The sequence below is a fragment of the Cydia pomonella genome, chromosome 6 (genome assembly GCF_033807575.1).
Source record: "Cydia pomonella isolate Wapato2018A chromosome 6, ilCydPomo1, whole genome shotgun sequence".
Lineage (NCBI taxonomy): Eukaryota > Metazoa > Arthropoda > Insecta > Lepidoptera > Tortricidae > Cydia > Cydia pomonella.
This window is the reverse complement of record NC_084708.1, coordinates 7,338,782-7,360,126: the sequence shown is the minus strand read 5'-3', so window position 1 is coordinate 7,360,126 and position 21,345 is coordinate 7,338,782. Positions and strand designations below refer to the sequence as shown.

The window sequence follows — 21,345 nt, the reverse complement described above, 5'->3', positions numbered from 1 at the left end:
ACAATTGAAATAAATAACTTTATTTCCTCAAAATTAAAAATAACATAAAATAACTTACATAAAATATCGGCAAGCCGTCGGTTATTTTTGATCGAAAAATTCCTCGCTTAAGTACGTCTTAGGAAATAAATAAAGGAAAAACTTACGTATCTAACTTCACTCTGGGGTTTAACAGATCTCCTGTTTTAAGCCAAAAAGTCGTATCTCTACAAAGTAAATATTAATGATATACGGCTTTTTCTATTAACACTGCAAAGATCTCGAGTATTTATGTTTTGCGGTCCCAGCACCGCTGTATCGAACCGGGGTCCAAGTGTGTGCGCTCACGAGTCATATGTATTTGTTTTATAAAAGAGTCATTTCAATCTGGCCAAAATTAGGTAAGTAAATTGATAATCCAATCAACAATATTTTTGTCGTTTCCTTCGTAGCTCAATTAGGTACATTTCGCTCGAACTTGGGCTTTCATAAAAAAACTCAATGCTACACCTAAATGCACGTATTATTAAATTTCTTACTTTTATAAAACAAATACTCATATCAGTCACGGTTATTACAAACTACTTAACTCTAAAACAGCTTATCTACGCTCAATCGGTTTCGCGATCTCAGAGCTGGCTTTTTTCGACTTCTTCTTCTCGTAAGGGCGATGGTCGATGGGGGAGTCGTTTTCAATTTTACTAGGTTTCTCGGGCTGCTCCGGAATTTCTGGCTGGTCGGCAAGTTCCGGCATTTCCGGGGAAGCCTCGAGTTCCTTGCCGGCGCTCCGGCCGGCGGGCAGCGCGTGGAAGGCCTCGGCGAGCTCGGGGTTGATTTCTTCGAGAGGAGTGTCGCCGGTGCGGATGTACACGGGCACGTAGCCGGGCACTGGAGGGAGGAACTGCCATTTTGGACGGGCCTCTGGAAAGAAGAGAAATTTTATGAAAGCTTATTTTTGACGGAAATTAGAGGATTAGAGGGTTTAGGTACTTAAATATGAAATTGTTGTTATGTCCAGTAACGCCGGACACCGAAAGTAACAGTGACACGGCTGTCTGAAGAAATAATTATACCTAGTTAGAATATTTAAGGTGGCCGAACGTTAGAGCACTCCCAACATTAATATCGAACATAACATTCGGATGCCTATCTTAAAAAACCTGATGATAGGTATATTGTAGATACCATACCATGCATATGGTGCTACTTTACCACACTAGTGCGATTACGTAACGATGTCCAAAATTTCAAGGGCCATACGTCAGGTGACAAGCAAAACTAATAATTGAAAAATAATTAAACAAAATTCAACGTTATTTTAGTAGTAATATGGTTGATTATGGCTATGAACTTGTGGTGGTAATTAGTGAGTTTTGCTTGTCACCTGACGAATTATGTACTGAAAAACGTACGATACATGTGCGAATAGGTAATTCGCAATTCGTGTATTGAAATTTTATTTATTATTCTATAGGGACCGTGCGCGTTGGAGGGTCTGCCATCTTGCGGTCGGAATCGGAATTATATACATATACATTTACACGTTACGTGTTTTCTTGTGTATAGTAGGTTCTGCCATCTTGTGGGCTACATCGGAACAATAAGCATCACATTTACGCCTCGCGCCAAAAATCGGATGGCTCCTGTGCTGCCTCCTACCTACAGTTCATGGACGCTTCCATTATTACAATTTTTGTAATTCTATTACAATTACAAGTCTAGTAATACATTTACTGTACGAAATCTCTAGTCAGCTTATAAATCGACGTTACGTTAGGCTTAAGTACAAGTTAAAATAAATCATTTTTTTCTACTCGTCAACTGTAATGGTTGAATTAAGATTTCGTATACCAAACTATAATTGCGTGCTTTTCATATATACCTATAGGCTACCACTCTACTATAAGATTCATTTCGATACGCTGTAGGTGGCTGTAGTCAAATATAAAAAAAATACCAATCACGTGCCGCCGCGCTTCCATAGAAAAGACTAAACGGGCGCGAGGCAGGAGTCGCGCGTTTATGTCTACATTTTTTTCTACTGAGATACTTACCAATTTTCACTAATTATTTAGGTTTTACAGTTAAAAAAGTATTATTTTAGATGACTCGTAGAAAAAGTATTATTATAGCACGATTGTTTCAATCACAAATTAAAATTCTAAAAGCTCCTATCACGTACCTAAATCAAGGTTTCAGAATTATATTGTGCGATGTTATTGTAATGTGCAATGTACGCAATATAGTATTACTGAAGTATTTGCGAGACTTTAGACTCACTTTGAACTTAACACACTCGTATCATAATTCATGCGCCTACGTCACCCGTCTCCGAGGAAGTAAAGTCCAGTGGTTATCGCAGTAATAGCAGCTTTGCCGCCCAAGGCAGACACAACATGCATTTCGCTCATAGATAATAGCCTGCTCGAACCGCTCGCCTCGTTACTGCGGTCGTTCAACTCTGACTTATTGGATGGACTATCGGCAAAGACTTCCGTGCGTAGATTCCGCGTGAAGCTAATACTCGTAAGTATAGGTGTGCTCGCTAAATGAGAGCTTTCACAAAACCTCGCAAATATACCTACTCCAAAATCTTTTAAGACTCAAGAGGATAGGGGCGCTGAGCCCCTTCTCAGATTTTAGGTGGATAGGTATATCCTTCGCGCTAACAGAGGCGACTCCTAAAATTTGTGCGATAAAGACAACTGCAGGTTAGGCGAAAATCCTGGCATAAATCTCAAAAATTGAGGTTTCGTACACGACACACGACTGTTTCCTCTTCCAAAACTTAACCAATCGTAACGAAATTTTTAAATCTAAATAGTAAATGAAATTATCTGTGTCGGACTGTTTTGCTTTTTGGGCTAACTAGAATAGCTAATTATAGTTATAACTAGTTTTGAATAGCATGCTTTTCTTTGCAGCCTAGTCAATTAGGCCGTTTTTGCGATGTTTGACATGCTCTAAAAAATTCTATAAAGGAAAACAGTCTCAGAGCTGTGTGGTCGCGCTTTGATACCTTATTAGTATGGGAGTTGGGAGCGCTTATGCATAGTGAGCACGAGTTGTATTATTATGCTGCATCTATTAGTGAGTGATCTGCGACTATCGGTCTATGGGGAGCTACTCGTTAAATAAGCAACAAGCTAAGTAAGAGTGATGCTAACATTTCGCAGGCGGACGCGTCCGGGTGCGTCGAAGACTGGAAGTGATGCTCCGAACTTAATTGTCCGTATTTAAATGTTTTTGTACTTTACGTAGTTGTTTGAATAGGCAAATTGTCTACTGCCTACATTTTACTCGAGGTTTATGCAGTTACAAATGCTGTGCATTTTACATTGTATGTAAAGTGTACGGCCTTTAAACTTGTCAGAGATTGCTTTCTGTTGCGATTTTCGTCTTTTCCGGCGACAATGCTTCTGACGAGCATGCGCGTCACTCAAGTTCTAGTGAGCGTGACACACTGATATTAATATAGGGTGTTTATTTAGTCACCTGCAATAATTTACGGAGTGACTATATAGGTCATACTGAGCAACTTTTATTATGTGACCACCCTCGAAATCGAGAAAAAATAATTGTCTGTTTCATACATTTTGGCTGTCTGACCTTGACATTTTCTATGGGAAAGTATTAGAGAGTATTGATATTAATGAAATTGGTATAATATTTTACAAATTTTAAATATTTACGCATAACTGTACTTCAATTACTTTAAATGTAGGTACATAATGCCGAAAGATGAGTGGGATCCTTTGGATTTTCCTATCTTATCCTGACAGTACCAATGTAGGTAAAGTTTAAATTGTGCATCTTAAGATTATGAACTCAAGGTAGAAAATTAAACGTGCAAAAACCATCTGCCCCATGGACAATTTCAAACTACAAGCGCACGGTGCAAGTAGCGAAATACGACACTACAGCAGTTCCACGACTGCACTTTCATATTATATGGACGTCGTAATGATTAAGAGTTTACGAACCGAAGTTAACAGATAACTTAGAGATAATATATCTACTCGTATGTTAGCAACTTAGAAAGCCTCTTAATTACAGTTAGATAAACTTGCAAGTCGAAAGTTAAGGTGAGGAAAGCCGTGGTTGTTATATCACAATATTTGTTAAAGTTTCATTTCTACGCCTGTACGATTACATGAAGTTAAGTGGACGACCGCCCCGAAACCGCCTTTCCATACAAACATTGTCCCCATTTTCCTATCTGGATATTAACATTTTTGAAAATATTTTGATACGATTTGATGTATATCAACTATATATTTGCCGGCTAGTTTCATTTTTTAATTTTATTTTCTAATTATTATAAAAGTTAGGGGCTTTTAAATTTTGTATGGAATTCGTTTTTCCTCCTACTCGTAACTCTTATAATAATTTTTAAAAAAATCTTTCAAGCGGGCATAGATGTTTAAAAAATACATTAAATTGTGCAAATGTACGTTCCATACTGTCAATATCCAGGGAGGAAAATGAGGACTCCGTTTGGATGAAGAAGTGATACTGTATAGGTACTAGGTAGTTATAATATAATTATGTTTTGGGCAATCTGTAAGAAATTACTGGTACTTACTGTATTCTGTCTTGACATTTTCCAATACTAATTTTGACTGATGTCAGTGACTTACTTAAAATCGTTACCTAATGGAATCATAAAAGGATTTTGCAAATAAATGAAAACGCCCCTTTGCACTATTAAAATTATGTGTAACTGTCGCGCAATTTTTTACATTTACTTCAACTTCAAGCGTTGACAGATTTATAGCCTGAGATATTAAATTCACATCAAAAATTGTGCACCGGAATAATACCGCAAGTACTCATCTGATACAGTTACTTTTCTCTGATGGATACAGAGCAGTGGGTCAAATTCTCGTGAGCTCGTTTGGACTTCGTCATTATTAATTTTTTTTTGAAAACCGAACAAGTACGATGCAGACTCGCACACCGAGGGTACCAGTATTTGTTGTTAAGTATAGCGGCAATATAAATACATCATCTGTGAAAATTTTAACTGTCTAACTATCACGGTTCATGATGAGATACAGCCTGGTGACAGACGGACGGATAGCGGAGTCTTAGTAACAGGGTCCCGTTTTACCCTTTGGGTACGGAACCCTATCAAGCGAGTGCAATTTATGTTTAGTTAATAATAGGTACTATCAGCTGCAAAAGCATATGGCCACTTCATAAATTAATTCAATTAATAAGTGTCCATGCAATTTCTAGCTCGCTGCGCTGTCTAGGTATTCGTTGAACTTAGAACCTTGGCATTATACAAAGGAAAAAACATTTAACGTGAAATGTTATTAATATTACGCTTCCTATTCCTTTGTTCTTTGGCATAATTTAATGAGTGGTCAAAATTATATGTGGCTATTTGGCTAATCGACCAAAAACTAGTCAATATTAAACCTTTTAACCGCTTAGATTTTTTTAACGAGCGTGCTCGTGTCGCCGCTGGTACGAAGATACACGATGTTGTCTTATTTATCTATAGGGACCGTGCGCGTTGGAGGGTCTGCCATCTTCTGGCCTGAATCGGAAGGGTCCATATTGGCTCATATACAATTTATTATTCGAATATTTTTAATGATACCGCTTTGATTATGACTACATAATCATCGTTTCTCCGAAAATTGTTTCTCATATATTTTTTTAATGGTTTTTTATACTACTACCTACATTATTCATAACGATACATATTCCGTTTTTTTTACTCATAATGTTATTACTGAGAATGTATCGGTGCCCATAATGTTATTACTGAGAATGTATCGGTGCTCATAATGTTATATGTATGAATTTCTTTATTTATAAACTTATTTCATACAATTGTTTGATCAGAAGTTATATTACTTATTTTAAGTGAACGTATATCGGAACGTACACGGAGATTATGATTTATATTGGAGGGTATGCACTACATAATTCCAACATAGTCTAGTTTGACAGCGAGTCAGGTGTGTTGTGAACGCAAGATACCTAACACTCCTCGCTTCGCTCGTCGTCGTACCTAACGGTGACTCTGGCACTGTATTTCGTTTTTGTCAGCGAGTCAGGTGTGTTGTGAACGCAAGATACCTAACACTCCTCCTCGCTTCGCTCGTCGTCGTACCTAATGGTGACTCTGGCACTGTATGTCATTTTTAAATAGCAATATCCTATATCTGTTAGCATAAACTTGATAATGTTTAATGAATATACTATTGTGAAATGTAAAAAAAAACCTTATTGTTATTTACCCAAATATTCATAAATGCATCAAATTAGGATCCAAAATGTTTTTGCTTGAAATCGATAGTTCGAGTAATAATATATGCATAAATTTTTATGTATGCATAAATTAGGATCCAAAATGTTCTTGCTTGAAATCGATATTTCGAGTAATAATATATGCATAAATTTTAGTATTAGAGATATTTATGTAGAATGACATTATGGATATAATAAATTCGAAGTTCCAATGAGTATTGTCTAAAATTAAAAAGTATAATGATCATTAGGATGTAAAATTGTATGAGATACATTTTCGGAGTTTCAATAATCGAGTTTGCAATTTTATATGAACTTTGGCGCACCCGAATCGGAACCATAAACATGTACATTTACACGTCACCTGTTTTCTTGTGCATAGTAGGTTCTGCCATCTTGTGGGCTACATCGGAACAATAAACATCACATGTACGCCTCGCGCCAAAAATCTGACAGCTCCTGTGCTGCCTCCTACAGTTCATGCACGCTCCCTAATATTAGACTGCGGCGAAATGAGCTGGATATTGTATGTCTTACCAGACTACAGCGGTTAAAAGGTTAACTATCCGGGGAGATATTATATATTTTATTTATTAAATAGGTACCTACTAACAAGAATTGGTGCAAATGATTATAAAAATATCGATAAAAAATCGTGTCAATTTTTATAATTTCATTGTACCGAGTTATATTTTCTACGAGTACCCGTAACCCGATACCTGTATATGGTTGGTATTTATCTATTTTATTTCATAATTTCTTTTGTCTATCTCGGATGGGTGCATCCGAGTTAGCCATATAAACAGAAAGGTGTTAAATTGCAGGCATAACAGTAAAGTTAGTTAGCGCCGAGTGCAAGGCAATGACCGCGGCTTTCTGATTTTTCGATTGTCCATCGTGTGTGGTTGACAGTTGTACAATATAAACATTACATGTAAACGGCTTCGTGAAAGCAAAATTATGACGGATTGATATATCTCTGAATCATCATTCATTAAAATCTAAGTGCTAATATGGATAGTTCACAGATTTAGGTGCGAACAAACTACTCGTATTGAAGCGTGACAAAAGTGACAGAACGCAATGCATCCTCATCACATAATACAGGGCAAAGACTGCTGCTTTATAAATCGCAAGTCAGACCCCATATGGAGTATTGCTGTCACCTTTGGGCAGGAGCACCTGGATGCCATCTTGGGCCTTCGACTCAGTCCAAAGGGTGCTGTACGAATCGTCGACGATCCCAAAGTCACAAGCGGTATTTGAACCTTTGAGTCTAAGGAGAGACTTCCCTCACTATGTGTGTTCTACGGCTTGAACAATGGGTTGTGCTCTGAAGAATTGTTTGACATGATGGCTACGGCTACTTTCTATCACCGCACCGCTGGCCGTCGGCAGGTGCTGCGCGGTTTAAGAGAAACTTCCTTCCGCGGATGCTCCGGCTGTGGAATGAGCTACCTGCCGAGGTTTTTCCGAGGGTCTACAGTATGAGGTTCTTCAAAAAAGGATTGTACAGATTTTTAAAGGGTCGGCAACACGTAACACCTCTGGAGTTGCAAGCGTCCATAGGCTACAGTGACTGTCTGCCATCAGGCAGGCTGTATGCTTATTTGCCATCGTCGTGGTATAAAAAAATACACCGTGTCCAGTGTACACTGTTCCCTGTCCACCAACATGCAAAGTAAATAAACGTGTGTGCCAATAAAAGACAACTGGGGCGTATTTCTCGAACGGTATTAGTCTAATATTATTAGTGTGTTGCCATGGTAACCCATACGACTTAACAGGTCGTGGACTAATAATATTAGTCTAATACCGTACCATATTAGGCTAATATTATTAGTGTGTTCATGTGTTGGCATGGAAACCCATACGATTTGACAGTTCGTGGACCAATAATATTAATCCAATACCGTTCGGGAAATGGGCACCTGATAGGTACAGCTCCTGAGTGTAAATACACAAATATATGTATTGACAAGTAATCGCTACATCAATAAGTAAAAAAAACTTATTAGGTCACCATTTATTAGTTATACAAGGTGCCCGCGAGGAAACCAAAAAAATTAACCACGTATTCCTGAGGTCATAAGAAGGAAAAAATTGTATACTTTTTGTATGTTTTTATACATAATAAGTGTATGTTCTTGGAAAATTTATGGATTAATATGAATAGGTACATTTTTTTTCGTGAAAACAAATCTATTCAAAGTGTTTGTTGTCACTTTGATATCTGACATTGTAGACAAACTAAACTAGACGTCCCATAGTGGCGACATCGCCATCAAAAAGGCGTTATGCACTGAAACACAATAAAATAACGTTTTATTTTTTAAATTGGTATTAACTCTGAAACTAGGCGAATTAAAAAAAAGTTTATGTGACATTTTGGTCTCTAAATACGATCCGGAATATACCTACTGTCAAAATGTTTCCGTTTTTTCCCGGGCACAAATAGAGAACTGCTATCCACCAGTCAACCATCTCACTTATTATAAGCTTAAGTATTAATGCTTTGGGACTCCAGTCAGTGTAGTGGTAGTGCTAGTTATATTGTGGTCTCTCTAATAGTGCGGTGAGTACGAGTGTATGTGTGCTTAAAGTTCAAGTGCGTCGTCTTTTCATGTTTTCTATGTATTATAACGGTCAAACGTCAAACTGAAGGTGCTAAGATCAAAGCCTCAATGATCTTGGGAAGATAACTTAATTGGTCATTTATTTCGAATCTACCTAAGCGGATTAAATATCAAAGCACAATAAGTATTATGAACATACACATTCGATGAAAAATAAAAATAAATTGATTATAGCTGAATCTTCAAAACCTCTACATTCCACCGGGCATGAAATTAATAGCAGTGAAAACAAAGTGACTAAGCTTGAACTAAAGTTTTCTGTCATAGTAATAATGCAACTTTAATGAATATTTTGTTTGTGCTTTACGCTTTTAGGGATTCCGGATATCACGGTTAATCAAACTTTATTCGAGATAAGTCGTATGTTTCAACCAAGGTATTTCTACGTGGGTAATACTGAAAGTTTCTGGAATGATCCATTTAGAGGTCATGCAATGAAAATGTTTATTTGTTGAAAATATAACTTATTGTCTATTTTTAGATACAATTTGTTCGGTGATGATTTGTATTTTCGGAATGCCGTTTGAAAACTATATGTCAGGGATTTTTTAAGATTCTGTTTTTAAGATTCCTGGATCTTTCAGTATGACCTAAGTAATATGAATAATGCGCAGTAAATTGCAGATCAGTTAATTTCAGTCGAGATAAATATGTATAGGTATTGATGTGACCAATTTGCCACAAATATGTATGACACAACCTTAATATTATGGCATTTACCTATGGCAATTAAGGCAATATGGAGCATTCCACGTAATTGTCCGTTGTCCCATATTTCTGAAGATTTATATAGGTTTTTTTTTTCTGTCGCACTGGATGTGAAAATGCTCAGGAAAATAAGTCCTATATATGCTAAATTGGACGCGATTTGTAACCAGGGTGAGCCAGGGTGCCTAGCCAAGATAGCAATTGTTCTCAGAGAAACGAAATGGCATCTGTCTAATATATGTAGAAGAGTAATACAGAGACAATAGCGTTTTGTTTCGTTTTCTGCAAACGATAATCGTGGCTAGGCCCCCAGGTATCCCTGCAGACTGTACTTTTGCTTAGAGTCGTAACGGCCTTATATAAGGTTTATTATGTTCATGTAATTGCATTATATCTAGTACATGGCCTCGGAATGATTCCTCGTTATCAGTGTTATCAGATGACTATTGTGTGTGAATACATTGCCGGCTCGCGTGTAGGTACTATAAATAAATATCAACTCTAACCTTTACAATGCGGTCAATTAATTATCACTTTTTGCGTACTATTTTAATATATCACGCGTAAGATAAAGTTTTTTAGGAAAAACGCTTAGCGCGGTAGGTATTTGTAAAGAAATGTATTTATTAAACATGAATGCGGACCTCGGATTTTGCAAAAAAACTAAAAAGTGGACTACTTATATGTACTCTTATATGGGTAATAAAATATTGCCATCAGAGTCTAATCGTAAATAGCAAACTCGTAATATCATTAATAAAAAATGTCGAATTTTATTTATTTTCAGTTGTATATCGTTACCCTACATACTATAGCAGTATTATAATACATTTAGCCGCGAGATATCTGACGAGCTTCACTTTATTATCAAAATAATTGAGATTAAAGGTAAAAACCCGCGCGACGGCCATATCTTCCGTCGCAATTTGAATCACGCGCATTGCGCCATTTATATGCTTTTGCTGCTTTCTAATTTCCTGGCTTTATGCCCCTTAAATCATAAGAAGATCTTTATCTTGTTGTACAAATGTATTCTAACCAAACGGATTTTGAGTTGGCGGGCGAAATTGCAGTTACTTGTAAATGTATACATAAATTGGAGAAACGCAGCTGACTAGTAGAGCAGTACTTGACTGAGAAACTGGGTAAGTGAGCTTGGCCAAATAAGTCTCTCTGTCGGGCTCATGTCTTGTTCACTTTTCACTTTAAGTGCGAGTTAAGTACAAAAGTACATCGTTATTTACGGCTAGACGCTGACAGCTGTCATCATATAGTTGGAAAATCGTTAAACTTCGCTTACTTCATTTAAATATACGATAACTATAAAAATTTATAAGCGTTTACATGCATATGATTGTATATTGGTAAGTTATATGTTTATATGTATTCAATTAATGTAAATTTGAGTGTAATTTGATTTAACATGGACTAATGGAGCTGATCCAATGTAATTGTATTTTTTCGGTTTGGAATAGGGCCGACATGGATATATGACCGGTAGAGAATGCCATGAGGCATTAAGCCCGCCATTTGTACCTTTTTTGATGTGCAATAAAGTTTTAAATAATTAAATAATAAAGTTTTAAATAATTAAATAATTTGTAACGAAAAATGGCAACTGCACCGAGTTTAAAAGTCTCTATACATGGAAAGGTTTAGTGCACAATCGGCAATATACATTTTCGTGTCAAATATTAAATAAATAATACTTGTGACTGCCACAACATGTTTGCATTACCTAAATACACATATTTTTATTTGAAGTTCTTTTTGCAACGGTAATTATATTTTCCCTGTCTTTCCCAAGCAAAACATGTTAGTTATTCATTTATTAATTAAAACGGTTAAACAAAGGTAAAGCTAATTTCATAACCAACAGTTTAAAAGTAAGTCGGCGAAGGAAGTCATCGTCCGCTGTCCAGCGGCGTGCATCCCACCGGGAACGGGTTGATCGCGGTTTTTATATTATTATAAAATTCCATTCCCCACAAATAACTTCGCTTCACTCAACACCGACTTGCTACCTTCAGGTTACGGCACGTCAAAGCTTTAAAGCAATGAATATGGTAGAGATGGATACGATTGGTTGAAAAAAAAACGTAACAGGTTGAAGTCATGCCAATTAACTTTTTTGGTTTTAATTCAATGACGTCATACTTTTTGGTATCGATGAGTTCATAGCGCCCTCTTACTCGGAAACAATGAGTCTGTTTTAGATTTCGCAGGGCGATATGATATACATTTCAAGGGCTTTTAATTTTTTTGATAATTCTAAAATTATTTTGATAGGTCTAATTTTGTATAAACTTAGGCCAAAACCATATTCTTGGTAACAAAAATAAATACGTCTTACTGGCTTGATAGCGTCTCAAGGCATTTATTTTTAAGTGCTTTTTGATGGCCGCGGTTTTTATTTATTTTTGGTTGTTTAAAGATAACGGACTTCAGAATTGGTTGTGATGTTCCGGCATCGCGATATAACTTAAGAGCACATTGACCTACGAGTAAGTGAGACTAGGTTACTGCCAATTACTTTCATGCATGTCGATTAGGTCCGGTTCCTCGATCTGACATTTAGAGGTTAATCATAACTTGCTCAGCTATGACTCAAGTCCATCCAAGTCAGAATCATCGCTTGAAAGGGAACGGTTTTTTCAATATATTTTAAATATAATTAATCACAATGTTCAGATTGATGATGTTATTGTATCAGCTATCGTTGGTTACTTACTCATATTTTTTGTGAAAAAAATCATGTTTATTCAATAAAATGAAACAAATAATTAGGTAGGTAGCTAACCGGTATATTCAATAAACAATTATTTTTTTGCTCAAACTCCAATGGGCTTGGATTGAATTGTTGGGCAGTGTTTTAAGTTTTTTTTAAGCAGGTTGATCTAGGGGCACGATCGCGGAAAAGATGCGCGAGAGATCCACGCTCGTGATTCATTGCCGAATAAATTATAGGTATTGGCCATTAATAACCATGTCAACTAGTTTTTGTTTCAGCACTTTGCTTAATTGTGCTGGTTCGGGAAGGTACAAAGCATTTTAATCGATCTTTTAATTTTAGGAGTATCCTTACAATGTAACTAATGGCATTGATCTATTGATCATGTTCGTTGAAAACAAAAAAGATAAGGTTAAGCCATGTTTTAACAGTCACTCGATGTTATTTTTAAACCGTCTTACAATTACTTAAGTATACCTACTATAATTAATGATAGAATAATGAAGCTTGTAAATTCGATTAAGTAGTTCTTTATACTTGGGATTAAATAAGACTTTCTTAATTTCTTTTATACTGACCAAATAATTATAAACCTGAATAAAAATAATTACAAACATAAAACATTTAACAAATTAGATCAAGGACTCACCTATGACAACACAGTAAACAACACACAGTAGAATGAAGGACTTGTACATCGTGATCTATTTACTCTGTTAATTATAATTAGTAGCAAGTGGCCGGCGCGGGCGGCAGCGAGCGGCGGAATGGAGCGCCCGCGCCGCCGGCCGGGTTAAAAGCGGTAAAACCTGCGCGCCGCCCTCGCCGGAGCCCCCTGCCCGCTCAGGCAAACCTCCACTGGGAACATTACTTTTAAAGGGATACACTTTAATTTTTATTGAAAGTTTAACTTGTATGGAACGTATATCCAGTTTCAATCTCAAATAAATTTCAACTGATCAGTATCATCTAGATACTTGTTTTTAATTAATACCTAGCCTAACTTAACCGATGCAGTACTGCTACTTAAAGTGTTGGTAGCGGTAAGATGTGCAACTTCCAAAATAGAAGCTTCGATTTCGAACGCCGGCACGTATTAGGTACATAAATACATATAGAATATCTGGGAGACCGAGCTGTATTCAGAAAACTTATAAAATCAAAATTGCGCGTTTTCCCAAAGAAAATACCTAGCTAGGTCGATTTTCGCCCCCGAATAGCAAACTTCATCGAAATCGTTAGAGCCGTTTCTGAGATCCCCGAAATATATAAATATACAAGAATTGCTCGTTTAAAGGTATAAAATAAAATAATAAGATAAGCTCTCGGAACTTAGTATGAAAATGTCACTTGATAGTTTATACTCTTCAAGAGACTCAAATCTGCGTAAACTGCCAAATCCGCATTGGGCTAGAGTGGTGATTACAGCTCATTATTTGAAGACGTAGAAAGAAATGATGATTTTATTTTATAGTTTTCCTTATACGATTCGCCGTTTACCAGCTCACTCGACCAATTGGTAAGCCAGATGGATCCTTGCAGTGACAGCTTCCTGGACACAATTGCAAAGTAACGTGATCATGTGAGCTGCGAGGCGTAGGAGATCGTCTAGATTATGTCATATGACTAACGTAACAGGCTTTAAAGACCAGAATATACTATATACTAGCCTGGGATCGTTCTAGTTCAACAGCTCTCAATAGATCTGAGATCTGAGACCCAACATTGTCATCGATTTAGCGACACAAAAGTTCAGGGTTGGCTAAGACTTTGCAAACTATGCAATATTAAAAAACATTTGACTTTTAAAAATCAGTTAAAATTCATATTATGTTATTGCATATTTAAATTTTAGCATGCCAGTTTAGTTTAGTATTAGACTTGTTTTACCTTGAAATGCGGATTACAATTTGCACGGCTGCTTTAAAGTTTCCATTCGCGATTTTTTTATTTATTTGCCCGTAATGGTGTCCAACTGCGGGGCAAAAGCCTCTCCTTGAGCTCCATAGCTCCCGTTGTCGCGCTATTTCTGGCCAGTTACTGATGAAGGTGTCTAAGTCGATGCGCCGTCTCCGTCTGGGTCTGGGTTGTTATTTTAGACTAGAAAAATCTAACACAGTCGTTTTGTTGTTGGTAATATTGCGCTACAATAGAATAAGTGTTCGGGTGATCCTTGTGAACATTGAACCCAAATTATGATTGTGAAGTCTATCTGTAGTTTGAACTTATTGACGTCGTTAGCTCCAGACACTGCAATAACGATGCGACTTGATACTGGTTTCATCAGGATCACGTATCAAATATGTAGCCTACGTCATTTTTTGCAAAAGACGCAGTTCAATTAGGTTCTCGACGCAGCCTGTTTATTAGCAACTAGGTAATTCAATTGATAAGGGATGTCAACATCAACAACTTTATTAGTTCCTTCCTCTATTATTACACTGTTTGTAATTAATTACCTACCTATTTTAATCATAACAGTGTTACTGACCCTAATCCTATAAACATTCTACTCTTTAGAGGATTATATCCAACTGTGTTAAACCGCTTCAAGTATAAACCACCTATAGGCCTAAATGTAAATTACATACATTTTTTAGTGTCTGATATTCTGTATTACGCAAGCTATATTTTAAAAGTACCGAACGCTATTGGTTATAATAGGTATATCTGCCCGACCGAGCATAATTGCCGTAACAGCCATTGTAAAACGCACTCAATTGTTTATTTTATTCTTGTGCAGTTAATTCGAGCGCGAGCCAGGCACAAATAACTCGTATGGTAGTTAACGGCTATGTATGACGAATCCTCGTGGACGTCAGCTGCCGCTCCTTTGGTGGGTTGAGTAATGGCAGCTACCGAAACACGTAACAAAAAATTTGTCATCGCCTCCCGTTTTATTGTTTACATGTTCATGTGACCAGCTGACGGTCTTTCCACCGCGATACAACCGGCTGACGTTTTTTATTTATTTAAAATAGCATCTAAACTATCATCGGACACAGTATCAATCGGGAGGCGATAACTTGTTTTTTTTTTTTTATTACGTTTTACGGTCTTTCCATCGCTGTACAACCGACTGCATTTAACCTATCATCTGACAAAGTATCAGCCGGGAGGCGGTGACTGACGATACATGCTCCTGGCCCGCCGCCGCCGTCTAATCGGGCGTTACGGTTTTTGTGTACTGTAGTAGTGGACAATATTGAAAAGGGTTCTAAAAACACGGATAACTCTCATGTCAAATTATGTTCAGTTCATTTTTTGTGGAATAGCTTTCAAGCAAAATAATTAGAGTTTTTTTTTGGAATTTAGTAGCACATTATTTTTTTAGAAACAGATTTTTTCAAATATTTTTTTAATAAAGCCCAAAAGAGACTGAGAAAAACTATCATTCGACGCGACACGTATAGTAACACTTTTAAGTGACCATCACTGGACCTTATATCTTTGCAATAAGGTTTATAATTTGAATGTAGACGATGGTACCTACTAAAATATTGTTGTGCCCGCAGTAATCACATACAAAACATGCAATTCCTGTTAGTGCTATATCTTAAACTTACCAAGAATTCGATATCTCCAGCACGCATGATTTATTAGTTTTATTACAGAGAAGGATCTAGCCGAGCAAAACACTAAAGTAAATAATATATAACAACCAAAGATAAATCAAATACGATTGTTGTTTATTGATTGTTGTTGTTTGATTGTTGATTGTTGTTTGTTTGATAAACAATCATAATCATAGGAAAGATGGCAGAAAGATGGCGGGACGACTTGGATGCATTCTATTCTACCCGAAATGGTGGAAAAATGCCAACGACAGGGTCGAGTGAAGAAAACGAGGCGAAGCCTTTGTCCACCAGTGGGATACTAAGTAAGTATGAAATGTGGAATAAAAGGAGGAAAATCTCTATGAATGAAAAGTGTCCATCAAAAAGCATTAAATAGGCGGCGCCACAATACACCGCAATAAAATGTCATAGACCTAGTATTTATATAGATGTGCTATACGCCTGCCCCGTGACGGGCAGGACATACTCAATGCGACAAAATTAAAAAGAAGTTTTAATATTCCTGACAACATACCACAAACAACCTACGCAATTTGGTCGGGTAATTTGTTGCCCCTCCCCCATTTCATCTCTATGTTATTATACCCCTATGGTTCATGTAATCTATGAGCCTACCTAACGCCACCGGAGAGATTAGGAACTATTATTTAAATCTGAAAGCTGGTCACTTTTGCAATAGTTCTGCCATAAGAGATTTTCCTCCTTTTAATTCCACACTCAATATACTTAAGTAAGGCTAATAAAAAAACAGGCATATAAGTGTTGCCGGACTGCTTACTGACGAAGAAGGTACACGTATTGTTGTCAGAATATTCCGAAAAATTTAAACAAGATTAAATTATCGTAATTTCGATATTAACAATAAATTTGCTAAGCAAGCCCCGTTTCATTAAGCACCTACGTGAATTATGAACCAACTACATATTTAGGCTTAGAATCGAATTAGGTAAGTCAAGTTATTGCCTAGCAAAGATTACTCGAGATAGCCTCCATTGACAATCGCTGATTCTAATAAGGACCAGTCTAGTAAAGCTGATCCTAGTAAGGTTGGCATTAAATTGTTGGCCATTCTCCCAAGAAAGTGCACTTACAAGTTCTTGGAATCAGATTATCAGATAGAATTAGCAATGAAATGTTTATGTATACACTACGACTTATGAATACCGCTTGTTGTTTACCTAGTGGTGTTGCTGTATTAAATTTCTAAATCATTTTCTTCTATTATTATAAAGTACTTACCTATACAATAAAGATTTGTATTATATTGTTGTATTGTAAAGGTACCATTCGGATTTAGACTGTACCAGTGCACCTGCAGCATTGCGGCGCGACATTGCTGCTACAAATGTCAAAAATCTGGGTATCTACATGATTTTGACGTGAACGTCGCGCCACTGTTGCATTAGATGCGCATTAAAAAGTATATTTTACAAGCTTTAATCCATCAATGTTCGACGCAAATCAAGACGTGACGAGAGTCTCAAGCAGGGATCGCAAGTACGGAATCATGAGTTGGAAATTCGCACGATATTATCTTTGCATGCTGAGCGTGATTACAATTCAATTATAATGTACATTATTAATGGTGAATAATGTTCTTACATAAATAATATGAATATATCATTCTTCCTGATAGTTAAGCCCCCACGCGACTCTGCGCTTAAAAAACTTCCGAGTCGATAGTCCACTGTTGAGTTTTTTAAATGTAACTTAAAAGGACTCGAGTCTTCGAATAAAGACTTCGTTTAAGAAAATAGGTTTTATCTACGAATAACAAAGGAAAATTGACATTTTTAATGATTTGTGCATAATCCATGAATTAAATGTGGAGACAATGCCTTTTAGAAAACTTTTGTACATAATTTGAGAGTTGTCTTTAAATGGCTCAAGTCTTTACAAAAGACTTAGGTCTTGATAAGGACTCGAGTTTCGACTAAATGTCTAGAGTCTGCAAAACTGAGCCGAGTCTTAAGGAAGAGGACTCAAAGTACCTCAGTCTTAACCAAAACTAAGGCTAACGCAAAATTGTATTTGCAAGGGCAGACTAATCAACGCCATAAAATGTTAAAGTTGGCTTGATATAGAAAATAATCACGGGAATATGTCCTATTTTTTTTTCAGTTGTATGTATTGTTACCGTGTATATCATAGCAGTATAATTTTAGTATAAAATAGCTAGTGATATAGTCGAGGGAACTGACGAGCAAAATTTAAACCTGGAGTATATTTTCAGAGTAGGAATTGAGATAATAGGTAAAATCTAAGTTTATTTTTCGTTCTAATTTTCTGTGTTCGCCCGCTCTTGAAGTATAATATGCCTAATAGTTAGACCCAGTAATCGAGCCAGCAAAATCGAGGCAAATGACAATATTATTCTTAAGAAAATATTATAAAATCTAATACATAGTTTACTAACTTCAATTCTAGGTACAGATGGATCGCTGTCCATTTATAAAACACAAATATGTCTCTACTTTATTATATTTATGTATAAGGATGCAATATTACAGGGAAATAAGTAGTATATTTCAAAACTGCTGCGATATAAATAACACTGATTTAAAAAACAAACAAACATAAATTTGCAATTTGGGTTTTTCGTATTTGTGTCAACATTTACGTACAAGTCGTACAACTGCCAATGGTTTGTTTGATAGCGGGGTTTATAATTTTATTGACTAATATAAACTGGACTTAATCGTGTATTAAGTTTTAAATTTACCTCCGACGATTCGTGGACGGCGTTGTCCTCGTGGTCTCGGAGAAGACTGGCTACAGTTCACATTAACATCTTCTAGCCGCGCGAGTTTTTCGAACTACCCGCACTTGGTCTTGTTTATTGACTTGAACATTTTGCGCACTAGGCATGTTACTCTGTCGACACACAATACTAACGATATTCGAATTTTCGACTGTCGATATTCGTTCTCGCTTATAAATACTTAATGACTGGATTCCATGTGCGTCCCGATTGAAATTGCAATGTTTTTTGATTTCAATGGCTTAATGCACTTTTCTGCTGTAAAAATGGCGATCCGTAGAAAGGATTTTAGGGTTCTGCAGCTCGATCCAGTGGTTTGGTCCTGACTACAGTAAATGCTCAGCCACAGCAGAGTTGTTCATCTGACGATTTTTGACAGCTGTGATATGTTCCTTAAAAAACTAAGCTGCCAAAAATCGTCAGGTGAAAAAGTCTGCTGTGGCTGAGCATTTACTCCTTCCTCGAAACATCGGAGGTAAATTTAAAACTTAATACACGATTAAGTCCCGTTTATATTAGTTAATAATGTGTAAAAATCGTGAAAGTTTAAATCGGGGTTTATAATAATCCACAACATATCTGAGACATAATATCGTAAAAAGAATGCTTAAATTACGAGTACCTATGAATAAGTACATAAACCCTAGAAAAAACAGTAGGTAAGTTAAAAAAATTAAAAATGATAAAGCTTAAATCAAAATTAAGTGGCAGCTAACGTCGTCCCATCTATCTATAAAGTATATTATGTCCCATAAATGTTTAATGGAATTGCATTGAAAGCGCGAGAAAGTAGTACTTGACCATTGAATGGTTGTCCCTGTAACAATATTATGAGCGGAAATCCAGGCTTTCTACGGCTCTTAGGCCTTATTGAAATAGCTGCTTGAGTCAGAGACCTTTCCGCAGATTTTATAAGCAACACAAAAGTACAGTCGGCATTGAAATAACTGTCCCGTCGAAAGCGTTTAAAATATCTAAGCATGCATTTGACGCCTTGGCAACTTGTGAAGGATATATTTGGTAAAGACTTTTCTATTTACGAGGATATTATAAGTATTATAACTAAAACATACTTGACATAAGAGCCTATATAGCCTAGATGAAGCAAAGGGCGTCCGTTCTGTTTTTCTTCGCTAATCGGTTTGCAAGTTGCCGGCTCATTACACCCCAAGACATTATATGATCTGTGACAAGACATTCCGTTCTTTTTACTTCGTGTGCACCGCCAGGGTTTTGAGATGGTCACGTTTTACCACGCTTGCGTCACTGTGCTGAGCTTCATCTACACGCATGTCATCTAAGAGGCTAGTGTCAAGTTGATAGAAATAGGTGATCATGGCCATCGCAAGGCCGGAACAGTGTATCGACCCGAACGTTGACGGCGTTAACTTCTGCCACCGTCGGCACCGTCCAGGGCTTGCGTCACTGTGTCAAGCTTCATGCACACGCTCGTCATCCACGAGTGGTTTGTGTCAAGTTGGTCGTAACAAGTGATCAAGGCCGCCGCAAGGCCGGAACAGTGCATCGACCCGAACGTTGACCGCATCATCGATTTGCCACTGTCCTATGTGCAGCAGTCGTGTTTTGATTTTGTGACTATTGCTGCGGATTAAGGTGACATTCGGATGGCAACTGCCTGCATTGTTGTTGGGGCTACATATACTTACTGCCAACGGCACGTAGGCTCGGTCGCTGTCATTCGGCCCGATTCGAACTTTAAGATACGTCAAAAGATATGAATTGAAAGTTGATGGAAAAGTTGTTAGAGAAAACGTCACTTTTGACACTGATATATCTATCTTTACCAAATGTTTGACGTATGTTAAAGCTTGAATCGGGCTGATTGTCAATTTCCTTGATAATATGAGTGAAGCATTGAACGTGACTTAAATTTTCTTGAATGAGCCACGTTCAATCCGTCACTCATTTTATCAAGAAAATGAACAGTGACAGCGCCCGCGTCAATACCACGATAGTAATGCAGCTGCAGTTGGTATCCGAAAGGCATCTTAAAACATGATGATCCTTGCATCGGTTTCCTCATCACTGAGGGTCGTGGCCACTTCTAGGGAACATTTTCTCTTTGACAATATGCCGACACTTCTTTTTGTCTGTCGCCGAATCTAGGGCATCATGGAACGTTACATCCAGGGCTGTGCGAATTTGGTCTGTCCACCTCATTGGGCTCCTTGCGTCTCGGCTTATCGCAGTCGATTTTACCAGCGATAACGTTTTTTCCAGGTTACACAGGAGGTGCAGGTTCGACATGAGTTATGTGTTGCACATTAGTGTAACTTGTGACAAGTGATGGTCGTATCCACAGCAATAAGCGGATGAAGACATTAACAGTGTATTTAATTAATTTAATTATAAAACTGTTATCTCGTATTTCATTAAAATGCGGGTTCTAAAAGTAAGAGCAATATAATTTAAATACTAGCGCTTCCTTATTATAGCGGTTACCAATTATTAGGTTTAGCTTTCATTTCGTAGAAATTGTGTGCAAATTAAAGTTACAAGTTCCAGTTATATTACGCACTTGTGTTATTATAATTCACGTTTGTCAAGTATACATACATTGGTTTGTTCAGTATATTACGAGTATATTCCGCACAGACTATATATTTGAAGTTGCGTTGAAGTTGGATATATTTACGTGCTCTCTGAATGATCTCACAAAGGCTG

At 37.0% G+C, this 21,345-nt stretch overlaps 1 protein-coding gene across 1 annotated transcript; it reads right to left on the bottom strand.

Annotated features, from left to right (window-relative positions):
- Nucleotides 1-4: 4 nt before the first annotated feature.
- LOC133518826 (uncharacterized) lies at nt 5-13,131 on the bottom strand. Its single transcript, XM_061852558.1, has 2 exons — nt 12,971-13,131; nt 5-900 (listed from the first exon to the last, which is right to left on the bottom strand). Exons 1-2 carry the CDS (start codon nt 13,017-13,019, stop codon nt 581-583), a joined length of 369 nt encoding a protein of 122 aa, XP_061708542.1. The 5' UTR covers nt 13,020-13,131; the 3' UTR covers nt 5-580.
- Between the last annotated feature and the right edge of the window lie 8,214 nt (nt 13,132-21,345).

Bases quoted from the DNA above. Each gene is read 5' to 3' on its own strand.
- LOC133518826 (XM_061852558.1), bottom strand. From the start codon at position 13,019: ATGTACAAGTCCTTCATTCTACTGTGTGTTGTTTACTGTGTTGTCATA. The intron at 901-12,970 runs GTGAGTCCTTGA...TCTTCTTTCCAG, and splicing joins TGTTTACTGTGTTGTCATAG to AGGCCCGTCCAAAATGGCAG.